This window comes from Cibotium barometz, chromosome 42, assembly GCF_041138505.1.
Source record: "Cibotium barometz isolate CiBa-2024 chromosome 42, ASM4113850v1, whole genome shotgun sequence".
In the NCBI taxonomy this organism is placed as follows: Eukaryota; Viridiplantae; Streptophyta; class Polypodiopsida; order Cyatheales; family Cibotiaceae; genus Cibotium; species Cibotium barometz.
Window position 1 is genome coordinate 41868487 of NC_141087.1, and position 10620 is coordinate 41879106.

Consider the following 10620-nt stretch of genomic DNA (forward strand, 5'->3'; position numbering starts at 1 on the left):
TAAGGGTGACCCCATTATTTCATTTTTCAAGGATAGAACTTCAACTGATTTTCTTTCTATTTTTCCAAGAAGGTAGTTCCAAAATTAATCTTTTTTTTGAAGGGTTGATTTTAAAAGGCTTCAAATTTGGGGACTAATTGGGATGTATCAGTTTTGATAAAAGGACATCATGTCCCTCAAGATCATTATCTTGTATCATAGATGATCAAGTTTGATTTGCAAGGACTTGGCAATAGATTAATCCTAATGTTATAATCCAACATTCACAAAAGGTAAGCCTAAACTTCACTCACCTTTTCCCTTCAAGTAATTCCCAGCTAAATTAAATGCAAATAGGAAGAGTACATGTTGTTTTAAGTAAAATAGTTTCCCAATTTCTAAATGTTGTTTTGAGCTCATGGTAAACTTGCTAATTTTACAAGCTTTTCTTTTTCCATTTATCCCATAAATTCATGATAATGTGAGAAAAAGGCGTGGCTCAACTTAACTCACCTTTTTCTTTCAAGTTGGCAGCTTGGTTAAGTGTAAACTAGAAGTGTATGTTTTGGAAAAATATTTTCCTGATTCTCAAACATTGTTGGTGGAAACCTCTAGTGAACCTGCCAATTTTGTAGCCTTTTTTTTTCCATTCATCACCGAAACTCCTAATGTTGTGTACAGAGTTCACAAAAGGTGTGCGTCAGTTTAACTCACATGTTTCTTTCAAGTTACTATGCTAGCTTAAATGTAAACAAGAAGCGTGTAAGTTTTAGGTGTCACATGTTCACAGTAGAATCTTGAATGCTACTGTGAACCCCTTGCAAACTTGTTGTTTTTGCATGACTCATTGACAAGATATGGTGTCCAAACAATATGTTTTGGAAATTTATTTTTTGAAACACACATTTCCTCTTTATATCACATTAAGGAGAAAATAGACATACTTTTTGAAAAAATTATCCTATTTATGGATTTATTTTTACAAGTGGCTTGCTTCCTATTTGAGAAGCTCTTAATAAAAAAATTTGAGATCTCAACTAATTGAAGGATGAATTGAGGCACCCCTTGCACAAACACTATGTTCAAATGTGGAGTAGTGGAAGTTGACACATGAAAGCCCTCATAAATGTATGTCGTGGAAGTTGACACATGAAAGCCCTCATAAATGTATGTCGTGTAAGCAAAAATTTCCCTTGTATAGGTAGGCACCCCCTTGTATAGGAGGATCCATATAATGGCATGGAGACCACAACTAGGTAGATGCTAGATGCATACATCGCGCTATAGTATCACCTTCTTAAGCCTAGCCAACTTGGCCCCTTGAGGTCCCTTTTTAACTCGGCATGTTCCATCCTTCAAGATTATTCTATGATCCTAACAACCCATCCGCATTGGCTTGTTGGCATGTCTCAATGGTCCAAGCTATGCTTCTCTCACTCATCCTCGCCATAATAGCTCTTCAATGGATTTGAATGCATTGGTTGGACCTTTTGAAAACAATAAAAAATCATAAAGTGGGTTGAGTCATGTCCATTCCCTTTCCACATGGCTAGAGGAAAGGGAGAAAAAGGGCCAAGGACAAAGGAAGATTTTGAGATTTGAAATGAAGGTATAATTTTTCAAGCTTTATCACCTACTTACTTGTGACTATTAAAGAAAGAAAACGATTTGCCACAAGAGCTCTTCCATCATAAGGAAAAGGTAAAGGTGCTCCATTTTTCAATTTTGTTCAGCACTGCTTTTTTTTAAAAAAAAGTTAAAGCTACCTTGTACAATATGCCTTGGAACATGCAGTAAGTTCGGGGGGTGAATCTCACGCCCCACTATGTGTATAAGGTCATAAGCCAGGCCCAGGTCTTTGGCGAGTAAGCACCTGAGAGGCTAGTTCCGACTCGTATTGGTTTGGTAACAATGGGGTTGAAGGAAGCAGCAGGAGTAGCAGCTGTGGCAGGAGCGATAGTAGGTGTTGCTGCGGTATCCGCTCCGATGCTGCTGCCTGTAGCAGTGCAGGCTGTGGGATTCGGCTCCGGCGGGATCGTGGGGGGGTCGACGGCGGCCGCCATTATGAGTTCGTATGGCGGTACTGTAACAGCGGGTAGCATGTGTGCGGTTTTGCAGAGCGTCGGAGCCACCGGAGCCGCCCCAGCATGTTTCACGGCAGCCGCCAACGCCGTCGCAGGCATTTCCGGCTGTACCAGCTTAGGTTTGTGCTTCCGGAGGTTCTTCCGAAAATGCGAGGCCGAAAACACTTCAGGCGATGGTGCTGTCGAAGAAAATCCCGAGTCTCGTGAAGGTGTTGCCGACAACCCTGAGTCTGGCGATGGTGTTGGCGGAGATGACTCAGGATCTATTGCGGGAGATAACTCTGCTTGTGCTGATGGTGCTGCCGGTGTTGGCGGAAGCAAGCTCGCGTTCCTTGCGGGAGACCCCGAGTGCGATGATGGTGTTGTCGGGGGTAACCCCGAATCTGGTGATGGTGTTGCCGGAAACAAGGCTGCGTCGGTTGCCGGAGACAACCCTGCGGTTGGTGATGGTGCTGTCGCAGACAAGCCCGCGTGCTCTTGGCCTATTGACGCATGGCAGCATCAGTTGGGTTTGGACCCCGATTCCGGTGATGTTGTCGGAGACAACTCCGCCGGAGGCAACCTGGCGGCTGGTGATGAAGCTGTCGGAGACAACACAGCGTGCTCTTGGCATTTCCACATGGCAGCATCTGTTGGGTTCGGACCAGCAGTCAGACTACATACATGATTTCGAAGTGTGGGAGCGAATTACAATCTAGGGCTGTCGTATAGAAAACCTAGGGCTGTCGTATAGAAAGCTGTATTGTGGGCTTCTAGCTACCACCACCACTTGCACTTACTTATGTTTTGTAGTCCATGTAGAAGCTAAGAAGTCCACTCTCACCATGTTTGCTTTCCTTGCCTTCCCTATGCTCCAGAGTACAACACAGTAAAAGGATGAATCACTTCAATTAGTAAGAAGAGTCTCTTTCTTATATCCTATCTTGAGGCACAATGTTTGAAGTGTCGTCTTGACACCTCTCTCTCCTTTTGTCCCATGCCTGTTACATTAATCAATCTGTGAAGGCTTCCTCTTTTGCCATCTTTCTTGATGTTAAATAGAAGTTGTTTCTCCACAGCTTCTAACACCTTTTTCCATTTAAATAATATTTTGGGTATGGTGTCATCATATCTAGAATGTCAGTCACCCAATTTAAAAGTCAAATTTAAAAGTCTCACCTTACCTCTCTCCTTTTCACTACAAGACAATGTTGCCATACACGCGTTTCATACACGCGATAAATTACGAACGCGTGTATGGTCGCGCCTGTATTTGAATAGAATCGAGCGCGTGTATTTTAGCATTTAAGTTCGTGTGTATGTTTGCATTTATCAACACGTGTATAAACGCGTTTATATACACGCAGTAATACACGCATCTATACACGATAATATTCACGGGGTAATACTCGCTATTATACACGGATAAATACACGCTACTATACACGGATTAATACACGCATGGCAGAGGAAAACTGAAGAAAAACTGAATTCCTTTACAAAATTAAAAACTATTTTCCTTAAACCATCTCATAGTACATTACAGTATACATCATTACACAATCCCACTACATGCATTTACAACAATGAAATATATTCAAAAATAAATCATGCATATGAGATGATAGAAATGTCATCAATTTAGAACATACAGTGACGGATTGGTTAAGGTTCGATCTCATCTTCAATAAGATCCATCCTTGCCAAACGATCAACATCAATATCCATTTGATCAATTGATAAGGCTACGATTAAATTTATTCCACTATCGATATTCTGTACTCCATTGATAATGGTATCGATGTCCTGATCATCCTCATCAACATCACCATCATCCTCAATGGTAGGGTCATTCTCATGATCATGAGAAATGGCATGCTCATCCTCATTATCATGATCATCTCTTATTTCTTGATCATCGATCACAACATCTTCAATGGCATGTTCGACATCATCTTCATTGCGGCTTGTTACATCCTCCATATGCTCCATATCAATGAATGTATTATACATCACTTTGGAACGTGGTGCAATAGGGATGACGTATCACCATTAGATGTCATGCACCATTGGTAGATAGATAACCTACTCAAATACACACAGTACAGTAATTAATTAGCATATCAAAAGTCAAGGGGTACGCGAGCTTAGATATATATGTACATGAAACACATTAGTAAAAAAATGCATACTTGCTCACATTGTTGTGGCAATACGAGCCTATCTTTCTTTGTTTGCCAGAACTTTGTAGAGTCAATAGTTACATATCCACTTGCATGGCGTTTTATCGTTGCATCAGGCCCTTTTTCCACCACGTTCATTTGCCATTTGACATCCAAAACATACACAAAGAAGCGACGAAAGTCAAGCCTAAATATGTCTTGGATTATGCCACAATAATCATCCATTTTTTCATTAGCTCCCTCAAAGCTACTAATGACACCGCAATCTTGTGTATTTCTCTTTTCATCAATTCTTTGTGTTCGAAAATGCTTGCCTTCACACCATATAGCATTGAACATAGTGCACTGGACCAAAATAGAAGCAATATTTGTGTAAGCAATGTGAATAAATATTAAAAGCAAATCACTTACAACTAATGCAAAACATTAGTTCTATGTACCTTTGACATGCATCCTCGTGCATACTCCCATTCTTCCGCCGTGATATGCAGCCCCTCATCGCTCTCTGCTCTCTCCATTTCCTCATGCAACCAATCAACATGGATATCATTCGGAAGTGTTGCTAGATGCTTAGGGTACGCCTTCCGAGAGCCATGTTGCCTCCGAAAGAGAGCTCTTTCTGCTTGCCTTTTTGTCTTTGCATCCTCATATCTTGTAACCCATCTGCTCATCACATCACTATTAAGGATACAAGTGAAATTGAGATCATCAATCAATGTTCTGTCAATTACTTTACTCTGTCCTTTTCCTTGAGGCACAATAGAGGTCATCCTCAAGTCCTCTTCATTGCTCCATAGTCGTGGCAAAGAGCTGTCCACCTGACCAAGAAATTCTGAAATATATACAAGAGACTCTTGTATCAACCAACCCTCGGCCATGCTTCCTTCAGGCCTTGCACTTTGCCTCACAAAGTCTTTTAAGGTCTTCATGAAGCGCTCTAGGAAGAACATCCAGCGTGCATGCACAGTACCACATAAAGCAATTTCGTCCACTAAATGCACAATGAGATGTAGTTGACTTGTGAGAATGGTTCGCGGAAAAGTCTCCTCTACCAAACAAATCACCTCCACTGCCATAACACGCGCATCATCCAACGTGGCTGGATCAATTGCTTTGGAACTAACATATCTGAAAAATAAATAAATAGTACGTTATACCTCATGCACGTTCATTTTGCAAGGTATAATGAAGGGTGATCTGAGCATGGGTTTTACATACCTCACAAGCTCTCCCATCTTATAAATACATTTTTTCAAACTCTTATTTGCACAATGGTCGATGCTAGTAGGTAGTATGAACTGCGCACATAAGAGCACATTTATGGTTTATGGCATTACAAAATTTAATTTCAACGTACGTACAAGACTTGGAAAACACTTACTTGAAGCATCTTGTGCCAATCGTGGGACTTCAACCCATATAGTTGCTCAACGCCTCTTTTCTTAGTGGTTGTAAAGGCTCCCTTCAATGATCTCATGCATCCAGTGGGAGTACGCAAAGTGGTGATGGCCTGCTTTACCTGCTTCTCCTCTTTCTTTGATATAATCCATGGTGCAGGCGGAAGACGAACGTGCCCACCCACCTCTCGTGGCCAAGCTTGACGCATACGTCCTGCGACCCGCAAGTCCTCATGTACGCTAACATTGTCTCGTTTACCAGTAATATGTTCCCAAATACCAGATCCCACATTCTTGAAGATGTGCATGGGATCAAGAAGATGGTTGATCTTAAGATGGGTCCAATATGGCAGCCGGAAAAAAATGGAGTACCTACACAAGGGATTGCTCTATGTGACCTTTAATCCAATTAGAGACTACACAAAACAAGATTGAAAAAACATCACTATACCTGTTCATGCCATCTGGAGGAAGAATAGTTGTAAACTCCCAAATACGCTTCCAATCTTTTGCACGAAGTGTTTGTGGAGGAATGTTACTCTTACTAGCAACATATTTAGGATGATCTGAGGGGAGAAATCGATGATGATTATCGAATATAGTCTTACACAAACCATCAGCATACTCATGTACTAACGAAGGGCCACAAACAGGACATGCATGTTTACCCGATGTTTTCAAACCTGTTAAAATATAAATAAAAGTTAGAATAATAAAGTCAAACCGTCTAATTAATATATATAGCCAATAGTAATAGAGTAGGGAGGTAATTAGAATTCTTACCAGAACAATCGCTGTATCCTGGAAAGTCATGCATTGTCCACATCAACACTGCTTTTAAGTCGAAGTGTCGAGAGGAGGGAGGCCTACTAATGTCCACCACCGCAACACCTCTCCATAGTTCCTCCAACTCATCAATCAGTGGTTCAAGATAAACATCCATATGCTTGACTTTATGTTTCCCTGGAATTAGAAGGGATAACATAAGATGTCCCTTCTTGATCGCCATTGATGGTGGAAGGTTGTAATTCACCAACACAATTGGCCACACGCTGTATGCGGTGCTTTTGAAACCAAATGGATTCACTCCATCCATACCCAGGCCAAGTCTCAAGTTTCTGGGCTCTGTTTTAAAGCTGGGCCACTCATCTTCAATATGCTTTCAAGCAGGAGTGTCTGCGGGAATTCTCCACATGCCATCATCCGATCGATGTGAGGAATGCCATGACATGAGCTCTGCTATGGATTTGCACTTGAACATGTGTTTGATGCGAGGAATTATAGGAAAGTGTCGCAAGACTTTACGAGGTACATCAAAACTCTTCATATCTATTCTGTACCTTGCTTCACCACAAGTGGGATAATGTAGAGCCTCCTTATGCGTCCCACGAAAGAGAATGCAATCATTGACGCATGCATGTATTTTATCATAATCCAGTCCTCCAAGAGATGTCACATAGCACCTCGCTATGTCTCTTGAGGTGGGTACTCTATTTTCCTTTGGAAGCATGTTTGATAATAGCCTGCATCCAATATCATCAATTATAATTAGTCTTAAATCCTAAACCTTAAACCACTAATTCAAATTTGTAAGTTAGAATGCTTACTTCAACAATGCGTCAAGACTTGCATTGCTCCATCCATAAACTGTTTGTATATTAAGTAGTTCAAGTGAAGCACGTAAAACAGAGAATGTGCACCCTTCAAATACCGGTGTCGATGAAGCCTTATAAAGATGCTCTTGTTCCATATCATCGTCGTCCATACCTTTGGGATCATCCTTAAAAAGATTCCGCACCATATCATCAAGCACCTCCTCTTCCACAACTTCGTGGGGTGCAGGGCTATTGTCATCCCTTTCCCACTGATCTCTGACAATAGATCCCGAAGCTCCAGCATCATCTCGTCGACGCTTTACGTGCTCTCGTCGCGCGTAGGGTACCATGTTAGGGTGTGGTACTGCATCCTGCTTCAATTTATCAAATTATATGTTACAACTCTATTAATTTAATTTGGATACCATGAGTCATTTGAATACCATCAATTTACATCTACTCACCTCTAAACCTGTTTGATTCCATTCTCCATACATGGAGATGTGATTCAAGGTAATTCGACGTGCTCGTACAATGCATCCTTGACATCGATTACACATACATTTGATCCGTTGTCCCAACCACACATCGCGATTACGATGACGCATTGTCTCATCTTTCCCAGAACTGCTTGAAGAGGTTGATGACATCCTGTGTACAAATCAGAAAACACAAAATCATTATATGTTTTTAATGAAAGCACAAAAATCGCGTGTATTGACGCGGCTATTTCCTAAAAATTGCATGTATTAACGCGGCTACTTCCTAAAAATCGCGTGTATTAACGCGGGTAATGTCTGCAAAACGCGTGTATAAACGTAGCTAAAATATCATACACGCGAATATACACGTGTTTATAAACGCGAATATAAACGCGACGGTATGTTTAAACTAAAAATAGCCCGCCTTCCCCAAATATAGATTTTGAACTAAGAAATCGACTCTGCTTGTGTTTTCGCCTGTTTTCGCCTCTTCCAACAGCAAGGAGGGAGCAGAGAAAGGAGCACACACACGGGAGAAGGAGAGAGCAGAGAAGGAGCAGAGAAGACTCACTTTTTCAGAGGTGAGTCACTTTGTCCTGTGCCTTGTCTCTTTCGTCAGATTTGTTTATGCTATTTGCTCTTTGCTCTTTGGGTTTGTCCTTTTGCTTCTGTGCACACGATTGGGTTACTGCATCCTGATAGGGGCGACAATGGTTGGTCCTTTTATAAGGACACTCTGTCTTTGTCGGGGGTCGGTCTTTTCGAAAAAAAAATTTCACAGGTCGTGTGTAAAAGCGCGTGTAACCTGTCTGCAAAGTCTGTTCACGCGGATATACACGCGTTTCTGGACGGGTGTATACACGCGTTTTTTGACGGGTGTATACACGCGTTTCTGCATGAGACTGTGGCGTTTCAGATTTCATGATTTGCAGGCAACACAACTAACTTGAATGATGATATTTGTGTGAGTCAAGAGACAGCCCATGATGTACATGAAGATGTTTGTTGCAGGTTCTTTATGGATATTCCAGGTTCTTCATCCGATTTATTTGGGTACAGCAATTGGCTGATGGAGATGCTGAATCATTTTGGGCGCCAACCTGGTCCGGTTGAGCTTACAGAGTATATGTATGCCCATCCCCCTCCTTCCCTGCCTGGTGTCTATACCCCTACCGCGAGTATCCAGGGCACTCCAGTGCCGTCTATTCCTCCGAGTCCGACGAGACGGCATGCAGCTTCTCCTCTTCCACGTCCACCGAGGAGACATACCTCGTCCCAGACACACTCACGTACACCCTCACAGCCACCATCACGTGCTCCCTCAGAGCCACCGTCACGTCAGGGCTCACAGCCACCGTCACGTAGACAATCCCCCAGTCGTGACTCCACCCGCAGCAGTAGGAAGAGTGGGAGTGGAGGATGCGGCGGGTGCTTTGGTGGGGGAGGTGGGGGAGGTGGGGGAGGTAGTAGGGCACGCGGTGAGAGAGGAGATAGAGAGAGAAGAGTTAGAGGAGACAGTTCGGAAGAGGAGGAGATGAGAGAGATAGAGAGAGTGGTCTGCTATGATGTGACGGATAGGGGCGGGATAGTGATGGATGCGAGGGGGAGGGAGGTAATGGAGTACATGCGTGGGGTAGTATCAAACTCATATAGAAATTGTTTTATTAAATTTAAAGATCAAAATAGCCGATTAGTTGGGGAGGTGATAGAGGCTGTACATAGTCGGTACCCCAATCCCCCACATGCTACATTCTCGGATGTATGGGGAAGGACGCGAATAAGGGAGATCTTAAGTAATAAAAGATCTCACCTTAAAAAACTCGCGTACGATGGACCGGCTAAATGTAGCTGCGGGTGGCTATCCTGCCGAGAAACCTGCCACTGCACACAAACGCGAGTGGAAGGAGGCAAAGAAACGAGCAGAGGGTGGCGTGAAGAGCAGGCAGCATGTGGAGGCATGACGGATCCAGATGGAGACCATTGGATCTTCGCATTTCGGATCTGGCGGCGTCGAGTCATGGGAGGTAGAGTTCGTAAGTATCTTGCCACTTTATTTGATTGTTTACTTAATTCATTGATTCTATGATTGTTTTAATCTTACAAATTGTGTTGATTATGATACAGCGACGGGTTACGGGGAGGAAGCCCACAACCCACGATACTGCGTATGCTCGCCGACATAGCAGACGTGACACGTGGGCCATCTTCAGAGCCGAGGGACGTATTACGGACGCGTAGTTTGAGATGGCCATGAGACCATACGGTCGACAGGTACTTGAAAATTCTAAACGAATGGTTTTGGTTTATTGAATTGCATATATATATACTTATATACTATATATTACTTGAACAGGCACAAGCTGCTGATGATCCACCGGCCGCCGCAGAGGGTGGACGTGAGCACTACTCCTCGGACATTCCGACCGATGTGAGCTCATCTGAGCATGGAGGGAGCACCGAGTCATCATCTGGGTCTGAGTAGTACTCAGACTTATAGTATCACATTCCATATTGAGGATGTGATTATATATATTTTTTTGTAAACTCAAGCCATGGGCTACTTCGAGATATGGACTCCCTTGTATACATGTATGAAATTTTGATAGTAATATTGAATTGATTGATCGATAGTATTACATTCATGTCTGTCTTGAATCGTGTATTGACAATGTATGCATTCATGTCGTTCTTGTCTTAATCTCCCTTGTGCATATGTTCTTCGTGGATGGTCTAATGGGATGGTCTAATGCACAAAAAAAAACCAGAGAGTGCTATTGGGTGCTGGAATGCTGGAACGGCACCAAATAGCACTCTCTGGATTTTTTTTTGCTCTCTGTTCGCGTGTATAAACGCGTCAGAACTGCTAAGACTCGCGTGTATCTACGCGGATACCCTGGAAAATACGCGTGTATTAATGCGTC

General features: G+C 42.7%; 1 protein-coding gene across 1 annotated transcript; it reads left to right on the forward strand.

Annotated features, from left to right (window-relative positions):
• Window positions 1-1774: 1774 nt before the first annotated feature.
• LOC147614489 (uncharacterized) lies at window positions 1775-3118 on the forward strand. Its single transcript, XM_086781045.1, has one exon. The coding sequence runs from the start codon at window positions 1891-1893 to the stop codon at window positions 2728-2730; it is 840 nt and encodes a 279-aa protein (XP_086637171.1). The 5' UTR covers window positions 1775-1890; the 3' UTR covers window positions 2731-3118.
• Window positions 3119-10620: the final 7502 nt, after the last annotated feature.